Below are 27,878 nucleotides of genomic sequence, written 5' to 3' on the forward strand. Positions count from 1 at the left end.
TTTGAAAACTCAGGTAGTTCATAATCTTTGGGGTAGAAAGTCTGCCATCCTTAAGTTGCCTGCCACTCATGTAACTCCAGTCATGCCCCTGTCATACTCCAGCATGGCTGACAGTAAACTCCTTCCCACCGTGATGCGGAGGTGCCAGTGTCGGACTGGAGTGGACAAAGTCGGAAGTCACATGACACCAGGTTATAGTCCAACAAGTTTACTTGAATCCTCAAACTTTCAGAGCACAGCCCCTTCGTCAGGGGCAGTGAGAGACAAGAGCATAAAGACACAGAGTTAATAGGCTGTGGGATCAAAAGGTCATACAACTGGTGTGAGTGGAGTGTCAGAATATATGTCTCTGCAAGTGACCAAGCGTGTTAGACAGTGTGAGTAAAGTGTCAACAGCTGAATAACCAGTGTAGGAATGACCTCGAATCCAATTAAATGAGGCAGAGAGATAATTACAAAAAATTAAAAACATGGTGGTGCTGGAGCCAAACTAAATGACTGGAATAACATGATAGGTACAAGCGTCGCATGCCAAGGGTCTAACCAAAGTAATAAGTAATGTAAAACTGTACAAACTAATTAAGGTTGAGAGATCACAACAGCTTATCAAGGTGCTGATGACAAAACAAGAGAGTGAGGAAGATTTTACAGACACAGAACAGTGTGGTAGGATCACATGTAGCGTGGCATGAACCCAAAATCATGGTTTAGGCTATCTTCATGGGTACGGGACTTGGCTATCAGTCTCCTCTCGACAATCCTGCATTGTTGAGTATCTCGAAGTCACATTGGAGGACGCTGACCCAAAAGTTCGGAAGCTGAATGTTCTTGACTGCTGAAGTGTTCCCTGACTGGGAGGGAACGTCCCCATCTGGCGATTGTTGTGCATTGTCTATTCATCTGTTGTCGTAGCATCTGCCAATATACCAATCCTCGGGGCATCCTTCCCTGCAATATATGAGATAGACAGTGTTGGCCGAGTCACATGACTATTTGCTGTGTCCGTGGTGGGTGATGTTTCCTTCAACTGTGGCTGAACTTGCCTTTCACTGGGATCTCTCAGACTCCACTGGTTTAAGTAGCAGCCCGGATCACCACTTTTGTGAGGGCAAATGAAGGTGCAAATTCATTCCCCTGGCCAAAAACACACAAACATTTCCGGCAATTTTTGTTTTTATCAAGTGCATAGTGATAGCTCAAAGCCTCCAGGTCTTTTTTTCAAAAGAAAGACTTGTGTGTGGCTGGACACAATAAATAAAAGAAGTTTGTTCGTGGCCTGATCAGGAGCCTTCAGCTTGGAAAGGTTGCTGAGAAACACTCCATCCTCATAAAAAAGGTGTATTTTAAAACAAAAACTTCCTGAGGAGCAGCAGCTTTGGAGAAAACTTGATAAATTTGTTTGCTAACTTCTAGGGCCAGTTAAATACAAGCAATTTTCTCAGTCAACCCTTTCTCTAACAATATACAATGATAATTTTTTACATACAAGAGGCACTGAGGAGTATTTTAATAATATAGACCGCTTTCACTGACCTTTCAAATAAAAAAAACCATGTTTACTAAATAAACCTCTCTCAGGGAAAAGGTGTACATTTCTCAATACTTTAGAAGACGGGTGCGAGATGTTTATTTAATCTCTCCATGGCCTCATTCCTTCCTACCCCTGCGATCCCTCCACCTCACGCTCAACTCAGACACAGTTGACATTCTAGTCTTGTCGCCTGATCCATACTTTAGCCAACTTGTCAATTCAGCCACTTAGACTGTGTTACTTCCACACTTGTACACCATGTTCAGTTTCACTATCTGCATTGTTCCATTGGCCATCTATAGTTCTTGTTCACAACTGCCCTCCTCTTGTGCATTTATGACTGGTGTGTTCCTGTTGACTTTGCTCGCTCTGTGCATTACGTGGTGCAGCGGTCCTATACGTCGTGTGAGGCACCAGCAGATATAGAGTAGCTTCTAGGTAGGAGTCTAGAGCCTGGCATGCATCTGGTTTGGTAATCCAGCCTTGGCAATAAGCTGAAGACTGCGTCACAGCAGTGTGAATGATGAAGGAGCCAAGTTGACCCAAAATGTGAACTCTGTTTCTCTTTCCCGCAGAGGCTGCTAGACTGGCGGATTATTCCCAGCATTTTCTCCTTTTGTGATCACTTAGCGGCCAGACATTGTGAGATCCAAATGCTGGAGTGCACAGAACAAGGTTTCATGTGATGTGCTGTTACCCAGCTGGCAGGCACTTTGAACTACTTTTGAGAAGTGTAACGCGTTTCAAATTCAATGTATTTTAGTAAGTGATGGTCCACCCAGCCACTGCGACATTGGAACTGATTGAAATCTGAGCAGCATGCTGGGGCCTTTGGAGCTTTATTGTTCTGGATTTGCAAGCACTTTACTGGCACTTTAGCTGTTTTGAGATGACACAACTACTCACTGTTCTTTGTTCATGTGCTATCCGGTTAGCCTGTTCAGTGACTGTGGTGCTGAGCATCAGTAAAGCCATCTGTCTCTGTTAGCTAGAATGTGAAGCATCATTCATGACCCATTCTTTTCATTCCTGCTACTGAAATGTGCAAGTTATAAATTCCTGTTAAGCAAGTGCTCCTTTTTAGCCCAAGAGTTCGACATTGTTTCCATCCAAGTTACAGTCTCTTTCTGTTTACCCCTTCTGTTTGGTTTTACCAAACATTTAGAACCAATAGGAAATGATTAAGGAACTTGTTATTGTTGGTTTGGGGCCAAATACTGTCCGTTAATAGCTGTATCTGTCCCAACATGTTGTGAACCCCCGTTATGACATTTACCAACATACATAATTGGAACACTACTTCAGGACCAAGTGAGATGAGACAGTACAGACTGCTTCAAAACAAATTTGGACCTGATACCAGCAAAGCTAACCACTCACATGATGGATCTCTCAAGTAGTTAACAGGAAACAGTCATTTAGGAAACCAACGCAGCAATCCCAGCTCGTTCTTCACATGGATCCTAAGGGCATTTAAATGACATTGGGGTGGTTACGTGAATAGGAAGGCTTCAGAGGGATGTGGGCCAGTGAGACGAGATTAATTTAGGACTATGTGGTCAGCATAAACCAGTTGGCTCAAAGGGTCTCTTTCCATGTTGGACAACTCTATGACTCTGTTGTGGAGTACCAGGAGAAAGCTGCCCACTAACACTTGGCACCTGGGCTAAAAATAGAAAATATCAGGACCCATTTTTCCAATGTCACTTTCTGATGCAAGTTCCTATTCAGTCTTGCAGTTTATTAACCAACAAGTTAGGACAAAGAAAAAAAATCACAGAAGTATGTGGTTTGCAATTCTTGTTATTGATTTTGGAGCTAAATACCATTTGCCCATGAACAATCCTCACACCTTTCCCCTGCCCCAAGGTCACTGGAGAGAACTGAAAGAACACAACTCCTGGATGGACTGAATTATATGAAGAGGGTTGGGCATGAGACCATGGATCTGCTTGGCTTCAGTGTTACATCCTATAAGCAAGTGAGCGGCCTCTGACCTGAAACACTTCCATACCGTCCGATCTATTCCATTTGAGATTTTTACAAGTGTTCGTGGGTCACACAATTTTCTGTGAAAGCTGCATATTTGCTGTCATATGAATATGGAGGATTGGAGACCGGGAGATGAAACATTCTCTGGGAGAGAGAGAGACACTCATTGGGAAAAACAATCACTTTGATGTGGGAGGAGGTGAATGCGAGTATTAAGCAGGTCTGAGTATTCATAACACAATCCCCTACACTGCACTAGTGTAAGTGAGAGATTTTATCGATAATTTTGAGTATTCTCCATGTGAGAAATTCAACAAACGACAGGCAGTAAACTCTTGAGCTCCTGATCCATGCCTCTATTTTTTTAATCAAGCAAAGGACTGGCTTTCTGAGCAGGAATTGGTATTTTCACTGTTTCAGTTCTCCCTTTGAGTACTACACTTACAAGTAAGAAGTAACTTGGTCTGGATAATTCTCTCATCACATATCTACTAACCGCTGCCTGTTTCAAAAACCCAAAGAACTGCGGCTGCTGTAAAGCAGGAACAAAAACAGAAGTTGCTGGAAAAACTCAGCAGGTACCACCTGGCTGTTTTAACTGGGGACACCTCTTCTGGAAGCACGCCCTGTAGCCTGGCTGAGGGAGGCGAATCAGATTTCGATACTGATTTCCCTGACAGTGCTGCTGTGACTCATCTCAGCTGGCCCACCAATGGGAGTTTTGTATTCCAGCAATGGAAACCAGGCCTTTCGGCCCATCTCGTTGCTCACCGGCCTGTCATTTCTTCCTACTCCTCCCACTGTCTAATGGCAGCGTCAGTAAACAACAGGTACGGAAGCAGATTTGGGCTTGGCAGTGGTACTGCCCATAGTTGAGAAGCCATACTTGTGTAAGCATTGGCTTCCTTCCTGTTATCAGTGAGAGCTGGCAATCCCAGGAGAGGTGAACCAGGAAGCGAGGAAACTGGACAGTGTAAAAATGTAGCATGATGATTGGCACACAAATCTTTTGAGAATGGCCCACCTGATCAGTAATCCAAATTGAATTGCACTTATGGTGGTGGTTACGGGGATGAATGAATTCTCAAAAATTTTAACCACTTGTTTGAATAATGAACTTCCAAACTTGTATTTCAGTGCTCAAAGGGAAAGGGCTCATCCATTTCCCTCCCCACACACACTGTCACACACACTCACTCGCTCACTCACACTCACTCCACACACACACACACACACACACACACACACACACACACACACACACACACACACACACACACACACACACACACACACACACTCTCACACTCACAGCATGCCCGGATCAGCATTGTTGCAGAAGAAGAGCAATGTCAATGTAATGATAATTCCAGTCTGGCCGCAATGATGTCAGTTCTTTGTCTTCATACACTTTTCAGGTAAAGAGCCTGTGGACAAAATGCAAATAAATGCCTCACAGACCTCCTTTGTGCTCAAGGGTTTGTTGCCAGCAACAGTTTACAGAGTGCGAGTTATTGCCGAGAACCAGGCGGGCGAATGGCGGAGTAAGGATGAACGGTTTGAAACCCGCCCACCAGGTGAGGCAGTGAGTGGAAGAGCAGCTGGCTCGGGCCTCCCTTCCTTCTGACTGACTGACCTGGACTGGCTGTGGGTGGGCCATGGGGCTGACTGTGTGAATCCCAGAGTCAGTTTGTGCCAACGTGGTCAGAGCTTGAGCGCTTCTCACAGATCAGACGAGTCACACTTTTGTTTTAGAGCAAGTTGATGGTTGTTTTGATTGACCATTGTCAAAGCTTCTCGAGCCGTTTTGAAGCAGGGCGTTAGTCTCCCCATCATTGAGCACGGACACTCGGATCCCTGTTTCACAAATTCCACTGGTGAGGGCGATTTCTGTCCCAGAGGCAAAATCTTGAAATCGAGAGCTTGGTCCTTAAAGGGCTTTTTAGTGGGAGTGGAAATCTGATGCCGTATCCATCACCCAAAAGATATGGGTGTTGGAGGATTAATTGAAATTTTCAAAACTGAAATTGTTGGGATTTTTTGAGGGGTGTAATAATCTTTGAGGATGTGAAGTGAAGGCAGGTAAATGGAGAACTTGATACTCACCAGACACGATCTGTTTGAGTGACAGAAGTGGGTTATCGGGCTGAATGGCCTATTTCAGTAGTCAACGCTTGAAGTACTATGATGAAAGACTATGGGATGTCTGTGTGTGGAGGCCATGTACTTATCAAGACCTAGTGGATGTTGCATGCAGGATCATGGTTTGTGCCTCATGCTGGTTTTATTGTATGGTATTGCTGGTTGCTTACTCAGAGTGCACACTCTACAGTTCCACCCAGCTATGTAGCTTTTATCATTTATAGAAACTAAAGAATGATTTGCCTTGACAACTATGAAGTGGGTCAGCTGAACCCTGTGTTCGTAGCCTTGCTGTAGGAAGGGAAGAGTGTGAGCTTTTTGTATTTGTCCAGTCTTAGGATTCATTAGGTAGCTTTGTCTGGCTCAGTACGCTCCTGACATTTCTGCACACTGGGGGCCTTGTCAGAAACATTCTCTCCCGCACGAAAAGCATTACTCAGCGGGATGTCTCCTGAGCATGGCGCTCAAGATTGCGTTTCATCTGTACCTCATTCACCCCTTGCTGAACCTACATGACAGTTTTATGTAAGAACACCCAATCAGTAGTGAGTGACGGCACTTTGAACAAATCAGCAAGTCGGCTGGACAGCCTGACAATTGCTAAATTAAAATTTGGCACTCAGCAAAAAAAGTAGTCATGTTGATACAGCCTGACCCATTTGAGAGCATGTTGATCTGTTGGATCCTGCATTTTAAAGAGACAGCGTCCCTCATTCTATCACCTGCTCCAGTTGGGTTTCAGAGCCACCAAATAAAGCCCAGTCTGATCCTTTACCACTTGACACCAGGCTGTGTTGGCAGAGCTCCCAAACTGTAGTAATTATGAAAAATCCCAAGCTCACTTCACCTAGCCCACAGGTGGCTATTGAGCCATGCGGGGCATCACTTCAGTAAATTATTGCTTTTCCCCACTCATTGTATTTCCGTGTCGTTCATCACAGTTCCAAAGGATCAATGGTATGAAAAAGAGGGAAGGAATGCTAATAATTTTTGACAGTTTTTTTTTTCCCCAATCTTGACAACGTGGCCTTTTCCCAAGGGAAAAATGTGACAATTTGACAGCAGATAAAAATCTGCAGAAACATCCTTGAATACTTTGTCAGTAGCTGATCTCCTCTTATTCCTGTTTGGATCACTTCCCTGAATGGAGCTCCTGAGTAGTGGACTTTTAAGGTTAAGCTCAGTTAAACATTATTATTATTGCTTCAGATTTCCTGTGAGCAATGCCATGGGCAATCAATTCCTGGCATGTTAATTTTAACACTCAAACCTTGTTGTAGGTGTATTGGGCTTTCTCATCTCCCTCGTTTCAGTTTAGTGTTGACACATCTGATTGCCACCCATCTCACCATGCCCCATAATTTCAGGGTGGTACTAGACCCGAAGGATCGCAGGTCCTTCAGATGGCCATAAAGGGTAACATAAAGACAAATAAAAAGGGATACTGTGTCTTTAACTCTTTCACTGGCCAGCTTAATTCACATGCTATCTTTTCCTGACTGATACCTGTGAGGAAGCATTTCAACTTCTCTTTCATTTGGTAACTATGCAAACTCTTCAGGTGCTGACAAGAATTAAAAACGTTTATGGCACAGGTTAATGTGGTTGTAACTTGTGGCCAGAGAAAGAGTTGGCATCGAGCCACAGAGCTTAGCACACACCCCAAAAGTCACCTGCATGACTCCTCAAGGCCCTGGTGATAGTTTTCTGGCGTTTGAGTGTTTATGAGTGAAAGATTTAATGGGACACATTGTGGCTGTACAGTTATTGCTCGCTTGTGATTTTGCTGAATGGCAGGAACATCTTTGAATCAGTGCACTGTGGGGTATTGCCATGTGCTGCTGCACCTTCTCCCTTTGTTCGACTGTTTCTAATTGTCAGTACAGTTGCAAAATGCTTTGGTGCTGGTTGGGCTCCTTTTCGGTGGCCCGTTGTCATTTTCTCTGCCCTTCTTGCCTCTCCGTCTTCCTTGCATGCTACTTTGTGACCTGTGTGTTGCCTTTTGGTTTACAAAGCGAGTTTGCACTGTCACTGAATGTGCTCTGAAACTTCCACCATATTGGATTGCATCCCCTCTCCCACCCACAGTGCATACTCAGCAGCAGTGGTGAGCACAAAATGAGGCAAACTGAATTCAATCGCGGTCCGTAGGTTCGTTTATTTTGGAGAGGAGGCAGTTGGTATTGGTAACGAGACAATTACACCCCTAATGTTTAATTTGAGTCTTTGTTCTGTTAAAATTATACCAGGTAATCATGAAAGTGGAAGCTTTCTTCACAAAAAGTGACAATGTTTGCTCCTCAAGCTAATAAAATGCTGGAGAAACTGAGAGGATTTGGAAGTATCTCTGGAGTTCTGAAGATGATGTGTTGTGGACATGAAAACTGCATTCTGTTTCCATGAGAGAAGCAGGGGTATTGTTCATAGTGTGGCAGGACTCTTCTTTAGAACTCCACTGATGTTGTCAGGTCTGAGTTCCTCCAGCATTTTTCCATTTTTATTTCAGATTTCCAACATCAGTATTTTGCTTTTTATTCGTGTGCTCTTCCAAGTAATTGCCCTTGGAACGCTTTGTTATGTTTCTGAAAAATGTCATGTAAAATTGTCTGCGTTCTCTGACTACTTCTCCATGAACCCTCATCTTGCAAGGTCTAGCTTCCCAGGTTAAACTTTACTTTCTCAGAGCCTTCGTAATATGGTGCCCCTTTCACAAAAATACAAGGTAAATGTTAATGCCATGCATCACAGAGATTATTGAGTTGATGGCTTGTTTATTTTTTCTTGAGAATTGATATGATTTAATTAATAAGACAACTCCTTCATGTTATTGACCATTTCCTGTAATATGGGGTGGACAGGGCATGTTCAAATGCAATATTTGTGGCAGCCAAAGAGCATTTTGTTCTTGACTCTTGCCAGGGAACTGTAAAGCCATATTATGTCATCGCTGGAATCACCACACTCCTTACATCAATTGCTTCTGTTGGCTACTTAAGCAGCCAACTTAGTACTAAGAGCCCCAGACAAAAATGTAGCAGGAAAATCTCTTCTAAGTTGGTGTGTGACTGCATTCTAGAATTCCATGACATCTTATCTTCTTAAGGGTGCAATCATATGTTGGGACATTGGTGTGATACAGATATGTGGGTGGCATGATGGCACAGTGGTTAGCACTGCTGCTTCACAGTGCCAGGGACATGGACTCGATTCCAACTTTGGCTGGCTGAATGTATGAAGTTTACACATTCTCCCCGCATCTGCGTAGGTTTCCTCCGGATGTTCTGGTTTCCTCCCCATGTCCAAAGATGTACACGTTAGGTGGATAAATTGCAGGAAGGGGAGAAAACCCAGGAAGGTGTCGGCTAAACATGAAAATGTGGGGCAATGTAGGTGGGTCTAGGTGGGATGCTCTTCAGAGAATGGTGTGAACTAGATGGACCAAGTGGCCTGTACCGACACTGTAGGGATTCTGTGATTCTCGATCTGAACGTTTTGGTTTCCTGAGTAAGCAAAGACAGACATGCCCTCCGTAAGTGCTGTTTAATGTTCTCTGCTGGAAAATCGATTCCTGTTTTTTGGCGTTCCATCCTATCCATTCCCTCCTGCACTGTTGAATATATGTTGACACTACAAGTACTGGCTGACTCAGTGCTTGTATGTCGGATACTTCCAAGAGAAAGGAAGTAAAACTGTAACAGTGACCATGGAAATGTCAGGACAGCAGACTAGAGGAGATAGGTTCAAGACCCTGTTGGGCTTTGCTCGGGCAACAGCCAGTACCTTCAAGAAAGTAGGAGAGAAATTGTGGTGGGTGAGGTGGAGTGCAATTCATTAAAATCTCCTGCTTTCGGGAAGAGCAATGCTGGCTTCGAGTGATCGTGGGAAATTTTAGCTGAGATGGTTGTCGCGCATCTCTTCCTACTTCCGGTGAAATCTATGGAGTAAAAATCAGGAACAATGTATAACAGCTGAACTGAGATCAAAACATTTTATACTGTTACTTCAGGCCAAAATCAACATCTTACAAGTGATATTAAAAATTTTACACAGTGCTTTCACTGCAAGGACTCACTTGCATATTGTACAGATAAAGGCTGTGGAGTTACAGTTAGTTTCAGTTCTGCTAAAGTAATGCCAGGTCCATATTGTGTGCATAAAATAATATTGTCAGCTTTTAATTGTTACTTGTTTGTATGAGACAACCTATTTCCAATGCGCATTGTGTTCAGAATTCCACACAGAAAATCCCCAGGGTCTCCATCTCCCCTTACCCTCACTTGTTTCACATTTTAATCAATGTTTTCTCCCTCTCTTTCTTTCAAATAATCGGCCTCTCAGCCATGGCAAGCCGCCAGGTAGACATTGCCACCCAGGGCTGGTTTATTGGTTTAATGTGTGCCATCGCCCTCCTGATCCTCATCCTCTTGATTGTCTGCTTCATCAAAAGGAATAAAGGAGGCAAATATCCAGGTGAGTGCATCTTTCACTAGCCCAGTGTTCAGAGACTATGCAGAAGTTTTTAATCACGCTGGGGCAAGAGAGTTATCTTGGCCTTCAAGGCAGTGCAGAGCATAATGTTAAATGGATGTTGACTGAGGATAGGACTGACAAGATTTCGTTCTTCGACTTTACCTGTAAAGGACCCCTCAGGAAAGTGTGTCAGATCCTACCTAGACTTTGAAACTGGAATAATGATCAAGGGAATGTCAGGACAGTAGCCAAGAGGATATGGGTTCAGGTTCACAGTGGTCAACTTGAACAGCAGCACTATGGATAGCAGCAAAAGAATGGTTGCTACATGTCAATAGTGAAGAGACTGGAAAGGGTTAGGCCATTCGAAAAAGGAATTACTTTTGACAGTTCACCTTCATAGCATCACTGAGATTGACATTACTTTCTCTTTAGTCATGAGGCAAGGTAAATTGCTCAGAAACAAACAGGCAAATCAAATATGGAAGCTGGAAGTCAGAAACAAAAACAGAAATTGCTTGGAAAAAGCTCAGCAAGTCAGGCAGCATATGTGGAGAGAAAGCAGAGTTAACGTTTTGGGTCCAGTGACCCTTCTTCAGAACTGAAGCCTTTGTCAATCCAACCGTTCTTCTGTTTCTTTGGGCTCTCTCTCCACCTGTCATTAACTTCTAACCTCTCCCCCAGTTTTCCTGCATAAATACCAACTTCCGAGCTACAATTAGTTCTGAAGAAAGATCACCAGACATGAAAAGTTAACTCTGTTTGCTCTATAGATGCTGCCAGACCTGCTGAGATTTTTCATCAATTTCTGGGGTTTTGTATAAATTTCAACAGGATTGGGATCTCCTTTTCAGACACTAACTGAATCCCTTCCATCTTCCACCCTCCCCTACTCAGATACAGAGCTCACAAGAAGTGATCAGGATATAGTTTTCCACTGTTTCGTGTTCTTCCACTGTTGTACAAGACAATTGTTACCTTAACACCACAAAATAATACCTACACATCAAGGTACAAAGGAATGTTTGGGCACTTGCCGCATAGTGGTATTGTCCCGACCTCTGTAGCAGGAGGCCTAAGTTCAAGTCCCATGCATTCCAAAGATGTGTGATAATGTCTCTGTACAGGTTAATTTGGAAATATTTATAAAGGACTTCTCCCAAGAGAAGCTAACCAATGTTTTATCTGTTGAGTAGATTCGTGTTTTGCATCATGAGGATGCAGGTTCAATTCTGTGGGAAGTATTAATGTGAATTCATGCTCAAGTTGAGCCTCATGCTTCACAAGTGACAATCCTATAACTGAGGTCATAAAATTAGCTGAGTATTAAATAAAATCTTTTCCTGTTTAATGAGGATTGAGCCTAGCTTCTGCCCAAGATGTTGTATCCTTGTTTTGACAGTTTAATTAGCCTAGCCAATATCTAAAAGAAGGATTGGAGGCAGTGAATCTATCCATTGTTGTCAGTCAGTGGACACCTTACATTATAAGAGCTATAATCCTGCTTAACAGTGCCTAAAGACTCAGTTCTTGCATTTTGGCTGAACTAGGAATTCAAGCTTATGGGATTTGGGGGAAAAGGTAACAATATAGTAGTTGTGACGAATTTGAGAATGTTTTGAGCCAAGGACACTTAACGGCAAAACTGCCTGCGCTTACACACATGGTATTGACAATCCAGGTCAAAATCGAGCACAGCTAGGCTGAATTAGTTTATTCTCGCACTAACATTCCTCTCCCCTCACACCTCTCTTTGCCACTCCATCCCACCTTCCCTTCCTCTCCAGTCAAGTCCACCCCGTTCCACCCTCCATTCCACTCCAGTCAACTCCACACCATGCTCAAGCGAGAGTTGTTTCTCCAAGTACAAAGCTAGGCACGACTTTAACGCATACCCTTTTTAAAACTTGTTGATGATTACAGTCAAGGAGAAAGAGGATGCTCACGCAGACCCCGAGATCCAGCCTATGAAAGAAGATGACGGAGCTTTCGGTGAATACAGGTGAGAACCTGCCCCGTACCCTGTCACCTGCCTCTCGGTACTGCCCCCATTGAAGAGCTAGCCAGCTGACCAGAGTCCTTAGCCCTTGGACCCGCTGAATATAGTGAGCTTTGAAACTGTGAATGGTCTTTGTTGGGGTTGTGGCTTTCTTTTTAGTTGCAATGTCTTGTTTTTTCCCACTTTGTAGAAAAATCTGAACTCTACATTCTACGGTGACTCCCTTGTCCCGTAAATATACGTGTAATCAATGTTTCATACGCCAATCCTTGACATCCCATCACTTGAACTAAAACTGCTCTCTGCCTCTGACTTTGTACATTTAACGCAGCTGTAACAATGCACCAACTTTTTTTTAGAAACATCTGGCACAGGACATAACATGTAGTCATACGACTCTTGGCGAAGGATCGATTCTAGACTAAATTGATCATTTCACAGTTTTGCAGCTTCCGGTTTGCTAGGTCAGGTTGAGAAAAAGGCCACAGTGGATGCTATCAGTAAGGACCTTCCTCCCATACTCAGGCCGTGGGGTAGAAAACTAAACACGATTCAGGAGGCAGGAGAATCAAAGGGATTGGGGCAAAAAGCAGAGAAAATTTAGCAGGAGAGGAGAGTTACTCCTTGAGTTTTGAGGGTGGAGTTGGCAAGGTAGTAGTTTCTTGGAGTTTGTGTCTCTGGAACAGTGCCTGAGGGAAGCCATGCCTGTTGAATGGCAAGAAGCAGTGTGTTTATTATTACTTACTGTGGCCTTGCTATAAAGTCTCTCTTTGGGGAGAACCCAACCCCGATTTGTTTCATGTGAATTATTCGCACTGGGTCAGTTTGTTAAGGTTGGTACGGGAAAGTCAGTTGTGCCAAGGGGGGAATTCACCTCAAAGGAGCGCTGCTGTAAAATTTGATTCAAACAATTCAGGAACAAAACCAAAAAGCACATCTTCAGACACGGTGTGTCCAAATCTGGAACTCCCATGCCAAGAGCCTTTGATTGCTGGGATCTTTCAAGTGACATCATCAGATTGTCATTTGGTGCCAAGTATGAAGCAAAAGCAAGGAAATTCAATTCAGCTACAATGTTTTATGATCTACTGAATTGCAGAATCAACCTGAGGGACTAAATGGTCTCCTGCTGTTCCCAGTGGTCTGCAGTGCAATGGCAAATGAAAGGAAAGTCTGTGTGATAAGAAGGGTGAAACAGTGGATTGCTCTACCCGTTGAGGGAGGGAAATCTGCCATCCTTATGCAGCCTGACCTACATGGGACTCCAGGCCCAAAGCAATGCGGTTGACTTTTAACTCTCCTCAGAAATGGCCTAGCATGCCATCAGCTGTATCAAAACCCCCCAAAAATGTTGAACTAATAAAATGACCAACCAGGGCACTAGAAATGATAACAGCGTACCACGTCCAGTTGATTCTGCAAACGCCTTCTGACGACTTGTGCCAAAATTAAAGCTGCCCACAGATGAATCATACTCTCAGACCTGTAGCTTGGAGACGTTGTGTGGGCAGGCCAGACCCATGGGAGGCAGCACAGCGGTATGCAGCCAGGATGGAGGGGCAATGGGCGTCCTCACTGCAAAGACTCCACATCCCCAAAAGCCTGACAGCTTAGGTCAAACATAATCAAGGAAATCTCCAGCTAAGTATCTCCCATCACCCTCCGTCACCTAAGGAATGGGAGCTTGTCGATGTTGAACACAAGTTGGAAGAAGTACCGAGGGTAGCAAGGGCACAGGATGCTCTCTGGTGAAAGAGTTCATTGTCTGTCAGCAACACTTACTCGATGGCTCCACCTCTAACTGAACTGGCTGAGTCCAAAAGGACATAGCTGCTTCTGCAGCAGGTGATGAAGGAACCATTATGAATGATACAACTTTCTTGATTTCAATTATGGCAGCTGCTCTATGCATTTAGAAGATTGATAGAAATCGCTACCACTTCACAGTCCCTGTGGCGACAAAAGTCTCACCTCCACACTGAGGCTATCATCATGTCATGGTGGCTCTATCAACCTGCGAATTGGATACATGCAGACCAGATCCAGCGGTCAAAGTTGTGCATCCAAGAGATGTAGCCTTATGGTCTGGCATATCCTTGATTCGACCATTGCCATCATTTCAATGCAGCAAACTTAGTTCTTAAAAATGAGTTGCCAGTTGCGTGAAGCTACTGCATTGGACTAAACAACACGTTGCAGACTGTTGATGATGCCACAAATGACAGATCCAATCAAAGTTGTGAATGGGAGGAAGAGATCCAACAAACGCCCCATCCTCAATGATAGCCTGAGTATGAAAGTCAAGGCTATAGAATCTGAGCGTCCTCACAGCCAGAGGTGCTGAATGTGGTCTGTACCATCACAGATACAAGTTTCCAGCCAATTTTGACTCATTCCACGTGATATGAAGAAATAGTTGAGTTCACCAGATGTTGCAAAGTCTTCTGCCCCCAGCCAAATTCTTGAAAATGGAATATTCCCTTGTATATTCTCATCAATTACCATTCATCTGTAATCTCTTGATCATCAGCCAAGTAATGGAAGGTAGCGTCGATAGTACTATCAAGGGGCACGTAAACTGAATGGCTAATCACTAATGAGTTAGGGTTTGGCCTGGGACACTCTGCTTCAGCTGCATTGGTTCATTTGATCCTGGTCATACACCGATCCGTGTACTTGTGAGTTCAGCCCCAGAAGCAATTCTATTTTTTTCCTCTCCGTTGACAGGGCCCATGGATCACCACAATAGACAGGGGGGTGCGCATTCAACAACTGTCTGCAGTTTTTCTGTCTGTGGGACATCCATGTCCTGATTCCCTGTAGATAATGAGGATTAGGCGTGTGGACAAAAATGCTGAAGTACAGAGTTGAAGCGAGAGTGACTACCCTTCACATTTAACACCCTTGAGCCTAAGCAAAATTGAAACTAATGCGTACATGGGGTGGTGAGTGCTCTCCATTGGTTAGAGTCAAACCCAGAACAAAGAATGTTCACTATTATTGAAGGCCTATCACCGGAACCACAGGATATTGCTGTGCTGTTCCTTGTGGTAGTATCCTAGGGCCAGTCATCTTCAGCTGCTTCATCAATGACCTTTTTACTGCCAGAAGATCGGGAATAGGGAACGTTCATAGCTAATTGTGCAACATCACTGCCCAAATACTCAAGTTGTCACTGTCAATACACAGCAAGAACTGGATAATGTTCTTGTCATACAAGTGCCAGACAATGATCATATCCAAATAGAGAAAATCTAACTGTCTCCTATTGATATTCAACAGCACTGCCATCCCTGACTTAGCCATAATCAACAATTCTGTGTGTTATCATTGATCAGAAACTGAACTGGACCAGCCTAATAAAGACTGGCCAGCAGAGCAGATCAGAGACTGGAAATTCTGAGGTGAGTAACTCACAACTTGAGTCCGAAGGCCAATCCAATGTTGACAATGCACAAGTAGAACAATGTTGCACGGGTACATTGGGGAATGGCTTATGCTGTAATGTAATGAATGCAACACCTTGAGCACCAAAATAGATGATTGGATGGGCATTGTTTTGGATATGCATCAGCAAGTGTAAAATGCCATCCTTCAGTTTTAATACAGGGCATGTTATACCTGACTTGAAACTGTAGATAACTTGACTGTGGTGAACTGGTTAGTGTGCCAAGTATGGCTTAGAGCCATGAAATGTCTAGATTGTGCAAATGGAAATCATACTGAGATGTTGAAAACTGGAGATGAGTCATAGCACCATAGATCTTAGAAATATTCATGCCTCTATGTTCTTCATGGAGTCTCCAATTCTTCTGTCAGTACCCTGCCAATACTTTCTCTCTCATAATATCATCCCATTTATTTTGCCAGGTTTCGTGAACCTGATTTCACACCCTATTGGCAGCTTATTACAGGTCACGGTAACTTGCTTTCTACAAAAATTTCCTTACGTCATCTCCATTAACTTTGCCAGTTCTTCGGCTCAGTGTCCCCTGACTCCTTTCCCTACTACTGGGAGTAGTTTCTCCTTGTTTACTTTTCAAACCTCTTCATAATTTTGAATATTTCCATCAAATCTGCTCTTAATCTTTGCTCTTCAAAGGAGACCAGCCTCAATTTCTCCATTTTCTGCATGTTGCTCAGGTATCTCACTCATAAATCTCCTCCTTAGCTTCTCCAAAAGCTTAACCATCTTCCTAAAGTAGTAGGAAGCACATAGGAACAGAGGTATATTGAGCGCCTATCCACTGAAGGTGGCAGGGCAGGTTAAAAGGCTGGTTATGAAGGCAGGATGGGGCAATTGCCTTTATCCATCATGGCATAGACTGTAAGAGCAGAGAATTCATGTTGGAGCTGAACAGAACTTTGCAAAGGCCATAGCTGGAGTACTGTGTCCAGTTCTGGTCACCAGGCTTTAAAAGGGATGTGACTGTGCTGGGAAGGGTGCAGAGGAGATTCACCAGGAATAAGACAAAGTACTTTCGCTCTGACGAGAGGCTGGACAAACTCTGGTTGTTTTCTTTAGAGCAGAGAAGGTTGAAAGGCGACCTGATAGAGGTGTATAATGTTATCAAGGGCATTGACAGGGTGAATATAAAGCAGCCATTGTTGAAGGGTCAGGAGCAAAGGGGCAGAATTTTAAAGTGAAAGGCAGGGGTTTTAGAGGGGATTTGAGGAAAATCATTTGCACGAGAAAGGGTGGTTGGTATGTGGAATACACTGCCTTTGGAGGGGAGTTGAGGCAGTAAACCTCACAATCTTAAAAAAGTACTTGGATGAGCAGTTGAAATGTCATTTCATTCAAGGCTAAGTGCTGGAAAGTGGGTCTAGTATAAACTTAGAATAGTGATAATGGGAACTGCAGATGCTGGAGAATTCAGGATAACAAAGTGTGGAGCTGGATGAGCACAGCAGGCCAAGCAGCATCTCAGGAGCACATGATGAAGGGTCTAGGCCCCAAAACATCAGCTTTTGTGCTCCTGAGTTGCTGCTTGGCCTGCTGTGCTCATCCAGCTCCACACTTTGTTATCATAAACTTAGAATAGGTTAGTTGGTGCAAAAATGAGGGGCCTCGTCTGTACTTGATGATTCTGTGCTGCAGAGGATTAACCACAATACACTAGTTGAGGTGTAGTCAGTGTTTCATAAAGATTTAGCATGACCTATTCAATTTTGAACACTGTGCCTCCACTTAGTGAAGTTCACGGTCATATTGTGCCTGGATTAGCTACCCTCTCGATTTTTTTTTCAGCTGCCTCTCCCAGCTGTCCTCCATCCACTTCAAATGTGTACACTTTCCTTTCCTATTGTGTCAAAATAAATCTTCCAAATTCATCTACCGTATGTCTGCCCATTTCGCCAGTCTTTCATGCACCACCAGCACTGTAAAAACAGTATTGCCGATATCAGTGATAATGGGAACTGCAGATGCTGGAGAATCCAAGATAACAAAGTGTGGAGCTGGATGAACACAGCAGGCCAAGCAGCATCTCAGGAGCACAAAAGTTGACATTTCGGGCCTAGACCCTTCAGAGAGGGGGATGGGGAGCGGGTTCTGGAATAAATAGGGAGAGAGGGGGAGGTGGACCGAAGATGGAGAGAAAAAAAGATAGGTGCAGAGGAGAGTATAGGTGGGGAGGTAGGGAGGGGATAGGTCAGTCCAGGGAAGACGGACAGGTCAAGGAGGTGAGATGAGGTTAGTCGGTAAGAAATGGAGGTGCGGCTTGAGATGGGAGGAAGGGAAGGGTTTGAGGAAGAACGGGTTAGGGAGGCAGAGACAGACTGGGCTGGTTTTGGGATGCAGTGGGGGGAGGGGACGAACTGGGCTGGTTGTGGGATGCTGTGGGGGAAGGGGAGATTTTGAAGCTTGTGAAGTCCACATTGATACCATTGGGCTGCAGGGTTCCGAAGCGGAATATGAGCTGCTGTTCCTGCAACCTTCGGGTGGCATCCTTGTGGCACTGCAGGAGGCCCATGATGGACATGTCATCTGAAGAATGGGAGGGGGAGTTAAAATGGTTCGCGACTGGGAGGTGCAGTTGTTTATTGTGAACCGAGCGGTGGTGTTCTGCAAAGCGGTTCCCCAGCCTCCGCTTGGTTTCCCCAATGTAGAGGAAGCCACACCGGGTACAATTCCCTGGCCCCCAACACCTCATTTTCACCATGGACGTCCAGTCCCTATACACCTGTATTCCTCATGCAGATGGCCTCAAGGCCCTCCGCTTCTTCCTGTCCCGCAGGCCCGACCACTCCCCCTCCACGGACACCCTCATCCACCTAGCTGAACCCGCCCTCACCCTCAACAACTTCTCTTTCGATTCCTCCCACTTCCTACAGACAAAGGAGTTGGCCATTGGCACCCGCATGGGCTGCAGCCATTCCTGCCTCTTTGTAGGTTACGTAGAACAGTCCCTCTTCTGCACCTACACAGGCCCCAAACCTCACCTCTTCCTCCGTTACATTGATGACTGTATCGGCGCCGCCTCTTGCTCCCCAGAGGAGCTCGAACAGTTCATCCACTTCACCAACACCTTCCACCCCAACCTCAAGTTCACCTGGGCCATCTCCAACACATCCCTCACCTTCCTGGACCTCTCAGTCTCCATCTCAGGCAACCAGCTAGTTACTGATGTCAATTTCAAGCCTACTGACTCCCATAGCTACCTAGAATACACCTCCTCCCACGCACCCTCCTGCAAAAATTCCATCCCTTATTCTCAATCCCTCCGCCTCCACCGCATCTGCTCCCAGGATGAGGCATTCCACTCCCGCGCACCCCAGATGTCCAAGTTCTTCAAGGACCACAACTTACACCCGCAGTGGTCGAGAACGCCCTTGACCGCGTCTCCTGCATTTCCTGCAACACATCCCTCACACCCCGCCCCCGCCACAACCGCCCAAAGAGGATCCCCCTGGTTCTCACACACCACCCCACCAACCTCCGGATACAATGCATCATCCTCCGACACTTCCGCCATCTACAATCCGACCCCACCACCCAAAACATTTTTCCATCCGCACCCCTGTCTGCATTCCGGAGAGACCACTTTCTCCGTGACTCCCTTGTTCGCTCCACGCTGCCCTCCAACCCCACCACACCCGGCACCTTCCCGTGCAACTGCAAGAAGTGCTACATTTGCCCGCACACCACCTCCCTCACCCCCATCCCAGGCCCCAAGATGACTTTCCATATTAAACAGAGGTTCACCTGCACATCTGCCAATGTGGTGTACTGTATCCATTGTACCTGGTGTGGCTACCTCTACATTGGGGAAACCAAGCAGAGGCTGGGGAACCGCTTTGCAGAACACCTCCGCTCGGTTCACAATAAACAACTGCACCTCCCAGTCGCGAACCATTTTAACTCCCCCTCCCATTCTTCAGATGACATGTCCATCATGGGCCTCCTGCAGTGTCACAAGGATGCCACCCGAAGGTTGCAGGAACAGCAACTCATATTCCGCCTGGGAACCCTGCAGCCCAATGGTATCAATGTGGACTTCACAAGCTTCAAAATCTACCCTTCCCCCACCACATCCCACAACCAGCCCAGTTCGTCTCCTCCCCCCACTGCATCCCAAAACCAGTCCAGCCTGTCTCTGCCTCCCTAACCTGTTCTTCCTCTCACCCATCCCTTCCTCCCTTCTCAAGCTGCACCTCCATTTCCTACCTACTAACCTCATCCCACCTCCTTGACCTGTCCGTCTTCCCTGGTCTGACCTATCCCCTCCCTACCTCCCCACCTATACTCTCCTCTGCACCTATCTTTTTTTCTCTCCATCTTCGGTCCACCTCCCCCTCTCTCCCTATTTATTCCAGAACCCTCTCCCCATCCCCCTCTCTGATGAAGGGTCTAGGCCCGAAATGTCAGCTTTTGTGCTCCTGAGATGCTGCTTGGCCTGCTGTGTTCATCCAGCTCCACACTTTGTTATCTTGCCGATATCAGTTCCTGAAGTATAGCTCTGAACACCTTCCTATAATCTGAACAATTAGATTGGCTGCTACTCTGCTTCCTATCCCTTAGCTGATTTTGTAACCATACAGTCAAAGCCCTTTCATCCCATGGGCTTTGACTTGGCTCATGAATGCATTGAGTGATACTTGTTCATATGTCTTTTGAAAATCACCTCATTGATTCTGTGAAACCTGCTCCATAATTTCACGAAAGTCTCAATCAAGCTAATGAAGCATCTTTTATTTATAAAATCCATGCTCGTTCCATTTATAAATCTCCATTTTCTTTATTTCAATGGTATCACAGTTGATGCTGAAATGAGCTTCTGACCTCTCATTTGCAGCTTGCCAAATAGCTTCTTTTTAAACCTCCATTGCTCGAGTTTGTCCCTGTACTAGTTTGCGTACTCCTGAACTCCTGCGGTTTAACTGTTTGTCTGCATGCTCGGCTGATTTCCCACATTGAGGGGCCGAGCAGCCTACTCTTGCTCCTATTTCTTACTGTTCTTTCGATCTTTACCATTAGTGGCTGTGTCTTCAGTTGTCTGTGCCTCAAGCTCTTGTTCTCTCTCTGTCTTACCAGCCCACTCGCTTCCAGAAATTTATCTCTTCGACCAAATTTAGGTCATTGGATCTATGGTGTCCGCTGGATCTCCAAGTTAGGTTCCCCCCACCCCCTTCGATATTTTTAATCAACCTGTTCATTTATGCTATGTAACACCTTTGAATAGGTGGGACTTGAACCCAGGTCTCCTTGCTGAGAGGTGGAGGCACTACCACTGCATCAGAAGAGCCCTATGTTGTGCTTTGTTTTATAATGTTCTTCAACACTTTGGGGATGCTCTTTTAACTTGAGGACAGTACTTGGATACAAGTTGCTTTTAACTACTCTGTAGATAGTGCTGGGGAGGTACAGTTGGAGTAGAACCAGTTACATCTGGTGACTGGAGAGAGTTGTTCGTGATTTATTGTAGGCTTGTTAAGGCCTGGGATTGTATTTGTACTGATACATTGAGTACATTTTCTTGTTTTGAATGTAGCCAACGTCACTTAATTGAGGAATGGACATTGCCAACACCTGTAGACCTGTCACAAAGTAGGGGAGGTGATGGCCTAGTGGTATGTATCACTGGACTGTTAATTCAGATATGGTGGGGACCTGGGTTCAAACCCCACCATGGCCGAGAGTGGAATTTGAATTCAATTTAAAAAAAAATCTGGCATCAAGGGTCTAAATTATGACAATGTTGAATGTTGGACAAAAAAATCCCATCTGGTTCACTAATGCCGTTTAAGGAAAGAAACTGTCATCATTACCCAATCTAGAATACAAGTGACTCCAACACTGTGGTTGACTCTGAACTTCCTTTCGGGATGGGTAACAAAGGCTGGCCTAGCCAGTGACACCCTCATCCTGTAAATTAATGAAACAAGTGCTTTTCACATTAGTCATCTCCTTGAAAGCTGCATCCTTGAGTACATCAGGGATTTGTTTTGCAGCACAAGTAAACACCTTACTTTAAAACCTTGAGTCTGGGCCCTGTATTATGGATGTGTGGTAGAGTTGTGTCTGGATAAGGCGAAGTAGGCATTGTTAGGGGTGGTGAGTACAGGTGAGAGTTTTCGGGAGCATGGTTGATGGTCAGGAGCTGTGGGTACTGGAACAGAGCAAGATGGGTGTTGGGTTTGAGCAGTGCGGAATAGTGCTTTGAAGAGGCAGGGCGCAGGGCGAGATGTATGATTGGGAAGGATTCAAGGGGACTGTAGAGTTGGTGGGAAGATGAGTATTGGAACAAAGTTGGAGGATGACAATCACTGAGTACTGAAACAGATGAAGATGATGAAGTAGACAGGATGGAGAAGAAGAAATGGAATGGTCTCTTTATTTCGGGGTATTGTTGTGAAATTCTAGGAGAATGGGTCGACACTCGCTGCAAACAGGGATTGCAGTTGCTGTGTGGGCTAATCTACATGGCACGGGGCCTAGCTGTACATATTTTTGAGGTGTGGCCTAAGAGGAATACTCCAGTGCAGGCCTGTGGAACTGATTTTACTGCTCAGTAAAGGCATGAGGTCCAAAGGTTTTTAGTGTGAGCTCGTTTCAAAGAGAAAACTCGTGCTTGGGTAAAATCTGTTGCAATTGTTGACTTTTACTGCCAATCATCGTACGAAACTGTCGGGAAAGATTGTCAAACTTTGGTGAAGCTGAATTAGAATAGATTGCCTGAAACAGGATTTAATGAAGTGTTGTCAAGTAAACTGACTTATTTAGCACATGCAGAATGGTGGTCAGTTCCCTTCTCTCACCTCAGGAGTTTGAGAAGTAAGACTAAGTGTGAATACGCTTGAACACCTCACAAGGTGTCCCCAGAGGGAGAGAAGTGGGTGGATGCAGGATTCGGGAATAAAGCTATTTAAGGCAATTGAACATTGTCTTCATGTGACTTTGGGGAGGGCAGGTTTGATTGGCGTCTTTTCATTTTTATTCAAACGCACCTTGATTTAGAGTCAGTCGTATGGCAAAGAAACAGACCCTTTGGTCCAACTTGTCCATGCTGATCACATTTCCTAAACTGAACTAGTCCCATTTGCCTATATTTGGCCCACATCCCTCGAAATCTTTCCTATTCATGTACCTGTCCAAATGTGTTTGAAATATTGTAACTGTACCTGCATCTGCCGCTTCCTCTAGCAGTTCATTCCACACACAAGCCACCCTCTTTGTGAAGGAAGTGCCCTTCATCTTTTTTTTAAATCTTTCTCCTCTCACCTTAAAAAATACCCCTCGTTTTGAACCCCCCCCCCCACCCTAGAGAAAAGACACCTGACATTTACCGTATCTATACCCCTCCTGATTGTATAAACCTCTAAAGTCTCCCCTCAACCTACTATGCTCCAGTGAAAAAAGTCCCAACCTAGCAGCCGCTCCTTATAACTCAAGCCCTCCAGTCCCAGCAACATCCTGGTAGATGTTTTCTTAATATTACTGTATCCTTCCATGGCAATACTGCTCTGCAAATCTCAGTTCAGTGCACTATTTTGAGACAATGCTCTTGTGTGTTCCTAAAATTAATCTGTCCAACTTTGGACAAAAACTCAGCTTGGCAACTTCAGTCTTAATCAATAGATCATAACAATTGTGGAACCTTTCAGTGGTCACCTCAACAGTTTCGGATTCATATCCAATGACCCTTCATCCCCTGTCATATGGCCCTTACTTCTTCACCCTGACTCGTTGCCCTCTGAAATGACCCTTCATCCTGATACGTTGCCCTCACTTGCCACCTGGTATGGCCCTTCACCCTGACGCATTGCCCTCTGGAATGACCCTTCACCCGAACACAATGCCCTCTGGAATGACTCTTCACCTTAACATAATGCTCTGTGGAACGACCCTTCGCCCTGACACAATGCCCTCTGGAATGACCCTTTACCCTGACACATTGACCTCACTCCCGTCTGCAATTGACCTGTTAGCCCCTGACACACTGATGCGGCAGTTTTCGAGGATTGATCACTTTCTGGCACCATGTGGAAAGTTTGTAACTATTCCAATCAAAGTTGGCTTGAGAATCAGCCAGTGCTCTTTCCTCCTGTGATAGCAGTTGTCGGGATAAACCTTCCAAGGCATAGCCATTGCTTGGAGCTACAAGGGAATGGGACTGCCATGCTTTGATTTTTTTTAAATAGAATGACTTTTGGCCAGAATGATTTTGGGGCACCACAGTGGCTCAGTAATTAGCACTGCTGCCTCACAGTGGCAGGGACATGGGTTTGATTCCAGCCTCAGGTGACTGCATGGGGTTTTCATATTCACCCTGTGTCTACGTGGGTTTCCTCCAGTTTTCTCCCACTGTCCAAAGATGTGCAGCTTGGGTGGATTGGCCGTGCTAAATTGCCCCTTAAAGTCCAGAGATGAGCAGGCTGGGTGGATTAGCCCTGGGAAAATACAAGGCGGTGGATGGTCATCAGAGGGTCAATGCATACTCGATAGGCTGAACTGCTGCTTTTTGCACTGCAGGGATTCTCTTCTATGACTTGTGAACCCACGATCTTCGGAAATACCATTGATAACCTAAGGTTGTCAGCAGCATTTCCTTTACGCTGCACAGTTGCTGGGATTCTTTATCACATTGGCTTCCACTTCTAAGTTGGAGAGGTTTTGGAGTGTTCCTGTTGAGTGTGAGAGAAGCTCCACCATGTTGTTTCTGGCATTGGCTGTCACCTTCTGGTTTTAATTTGTCCAACCTTTTGACAGTAACACTCTCGCTAAGTGTTGTTTCTGATTTAAACTGAGAGCCAGAGATGTTCGTGTATTGTCCACGGGACCTGGGTCCACTGGCCACTGAAAATTTAAACTGTCCCACAGTGTCAACATGTTGGGATTGAGAGAGATTCTGAAGCATATGTTTGAGAGTAAATTGAGAAAAATGTGGATCATTGTAACAATGTGAAATTTGGAATTCTTGGCTTTGCACCTGTCAGGACAATACAAAATGACATAGTAATATATCTCTACTTCCACAATACCTTTCGTTAAAAATAAAACTGTACGTACAGACTTGCATTCAGAGTCTAACGTGTAGCTCAGTGCCAAGAAAATCTCTTCTTCAATCATCAAACTTTTCCTGTAGAACCTGAAAAAATCTTTCTTTGGAGTATTTCCTTGAGATTGTGACTGCATCGACAAGATGTTCAAAGATCTCTTTGAAGCTGAAGGCTCATATTTCTGTCCTATGTTTTCAGGACTCTCCACTGCCCCTTTCTCTGAATATGCTTTTGCAGGGAGCAAGGTACCTTCAATTTCTTGAGTTGCTCCAGTGCCTTGGTATGTTTACTCCGAGTTACTGAAGTGAGAGGGTTCCTCATGGATCCTTACTCCCAGCTGAGAAATCCTACTCCTGGTGATGAGTTAGTCAATGGGTGCCGATGCGAGTGAGTGAACATGTGCATATTCATGTGAAAGCAGCAGGATTGGGATTGGACGGTGTGTTCCGATCAAAAGGAGGGTGTTGGTCGGTGCTGTGGGAGCTCTGTCCTGTCACAGGAGAAGTGGGATTGAGCATTGTGACTGATATGGAAAGATATTTGGACAGACTTTGGTTCCTTTACAGGGGAACAGGCTTGGGTGCATTCTGCAAAGCGGAGAGGGGTCAGTGTCCACATTCCTTTAAAGAGGAGGGATTCTTGGTCCATCCCTTACAGGAGAGGTGGGGGAGGTTCTGTGTACTGCACCAGAGACAGCAGAGCTGTGTGCCCTTTCCATTACACCCATGTTGGTTAGTGACTGTTTGGCAAATCTTTAAACAAAAATGGTTTTTCAAAAATACTGTGTCCTTTTAAATATATAAGCACATCTGAAGCAGTGAAGAGCACCATCTCCAATACAGTGCCAAAGGATTATTGTCATATTGAAGCCTGATGTGTTCTTGTAATTCTTTTATACCTCTTATGGCTGTACTTGAATTTCTTTCCTGTTCTGTATGAGAATTAAGCCCTGTAAACTTTGTACTGTTGATGTGCATTACTGCTAATTATTAAAGATACATATATATACTCATAGTATCTCTGTTATGTATAATTAGCTGAATGTTGCTGTCCATTTATAATGCCTAGCTCTTTCTACAAAACTTTAGGGTGCAACAATTTATTCATTGAAGGGGCTTTTTTATTGTGGCAGTGGGGGCTACCGCTTCAGTCCCTGGGGGACAGCTCAGTGGTTGGATCTGATGCTTTCATACCCAAGAACCTGCCACGACTTCCTCCGTTGAGCCTTGACTAAAGAATGGTAGGGTGGGTGGGTGCGCTGCAAGGTATCACTGCCAGTTAGGGAGAGCCCGAGCATTGGCCAATATTGGCGTAAGTGCAGAACAATGGGGGAGGAGGGAGAGAGAGGGTGGGGGATGGAGAAGTTTTTGACATGGAAATCAAGATTGTTGCATCCTAATGGAAATGAAGGGTAAATGTGTTGGTGCTGCTTGGCACTGCATAATGTTTTTGGCCTATAATGTTGCTTGTCTGGAAAGCTGAAACTTGATTGAATATGTTGGACTTTTAACTTGATTCTGCTATTGTTGATTAAACCTCTGAGAACTGATTTGTAATCTTTCTTTTAGCACATGAGTTGGTTTTCAGCACTTTACACCCACAGGAATTATCAGTATGGAAGATACTCACGTACAGAGACACGCAGGCTCTCACACAGATTCAAACACATCACCCTCACGCATGCACCTACGTGTAATAGGGACAAAAAAAGAGACAGACACAAACATGCTAATGTAAATACAGATTCAACGCACACAGGTACATAAATTTACACCTGTACAGAGGAGACAAAAACAAACCTACAGACACATACACACATCCAAAGATGCAGCGCCTTTAATATCCATCATCTTTGTTCTTCACATATTCAGCACACCCTCCTAGACATTGGAGGGTGTCTAGGACATTGACTTGTAGACATTAGTTCCTGGCAGTAACATACTTCCCAAGTTGTTCCTCACCAGACAGTACCCTCACTCAAGCAGCCAGCGTTGATGTGTGCAGCTGGACACTGCCCCCTGTTGTTCAAACACTGCTGACATAGACAAGCCCTTTCCTCGCCCATGGTCCACAAGTGGACCGAGCAGATAGCTGAACTCCAGGTGGTATGTGCTTTCTCAAAGTAGGAGCACTGACACTGATTGTGGCCATGTCAAAGATTGTCAGCTTCATACATACCCTTCCAGCTCAGTGCCTTAACCAGCTGAAGAATCAGGATTGTCCAGGTCTACTTGTTGTTCTGACACCAGGATCCCTCTACTTCTGAATTATTCTAATTATGAGGAAATGTGAGGTTGTCATTTTTGGACATGTGAAAAACCAATTTGTGTATTTTCTAAATGGCGAGAAGCTGGGAAATCTGGAAGAGCAAAGCATTTGCAGCTGATATGCTGATAATAATGAATACTAAACTGACTAAAACAAAAACTAGTGGATAGCCAAGGCACTCAAAAGAAAAATGAAGGAGTGTTCTCCAAAAGATTGGAGAGAAAGAGGTAGGGCTATGCTGCAGGTGAATGAAATTTTGGTTAGATTTCTGTTGGGTTTGTGCTTTCAGTTGTGAGCACCACAGCAAAGGAAGACATTTGTTGACTTCGGAGGGAATGAGCGGCTGAAAGAGTTAAGTGTACTGAAAGGCATTTAAGCTGATAATTGTGTTTGACAGGAGAAAATGGGGAGCGATTATCTCGCCTGATGGGACAGCAGCAAGAAAAAGTGGGGATAAACTTAAAATTAGATCCCCACTGTTCCAGCACTTCACGTAAAATGTTGCAAAAATTGGAAAAAGTTTCTCCCCATCACCCAACCTAAAGAATCTCAAAATTAAGAAGAACAATGCAGGATAGGGAACCAGGGTGGTTAGGTGTAATTAAGATGTTAAAAAAGAGCCATATTTAACTGGACAGCAGAACAAATTAGAGGGTTGAATGGCTGACTTCACTCCCATGGCTTCCCACTTCAGTTGTTGCTCATGTCTCTCCCTCTCGGATCTGGTCCAAATGTCACCAGTAGGCCATGTCATGCATTTTTCTGCTCATATGTATATAAACACTTCCTGGGTCATAGCTGCTCTGTTCACTAGAATGTACTTCTTGGTTTTCAGAACACAAATGGTTCCTCAAAGAGGGAACAAAATAATCCAACCATGTCAAAGGTGAAGGATTACAGGCCTTCTCACCGAATACACACCACCTTTTGCTTCGAAAAACCAAATGAGGTTGTTTTTTGTGTCTGTCCTCCAAT

The 27,878-nt window shown here is 44.7% G+C and overlaps 1 protein-coding gene across 21 annotated transcripts in view; it reads left to right on the forward strand.

Moving 5' to 3' along the window:
* Window positions 1-27,878, forward strand: part of nrcama (neuronal cell adhesion molecule a) — a 357,355-nt gene that overhangs the window by 320,976 nt on the left and 8,501 nt on the right. For 17 of the 21 annotated variants that reach the window (XM_059652297.1, XM_059652299.1, XM_059652290.1 and 14 more), the window contains 3 exons: window positions 4,942-5,100; window positions 10,004-10,135; window positions 12,059-12,137. In XM_059652297.1, the coding sequence (XP_059508280.1) occupies window positions 4,942-5,100; window positions 10,004-10,135; window positions 12,059-12,137 (370 nt within the window). The remainder of the gene's footprint in view (window positions 1-4,941; window positions 5,101-10,003; window positions 10,136-12,058; window positions 12,138-27,878) is intronic. The other 4 variants (XM_048548914.2, XM_048548915.2, XM_048548912.2 and 1 more) reach the window with 1 other exon arrangement.

Source organism: Stegostoma tigrinum, chromosome 18 (genome assembly GCF_030684315.1).
Source record: "Stegostoma tigrinum isolate sSteTig4 chromosome 18, sSteTig4.hap1, whole genome shotgun sequence".
Classification (NCBI taxonomy): Eukaryota; Metazoa; Chordata; class Chondrichthyes; order Orectolobiformes; family Stegostomatidae; genus Stegostoma; species Stegostoma tigrinum.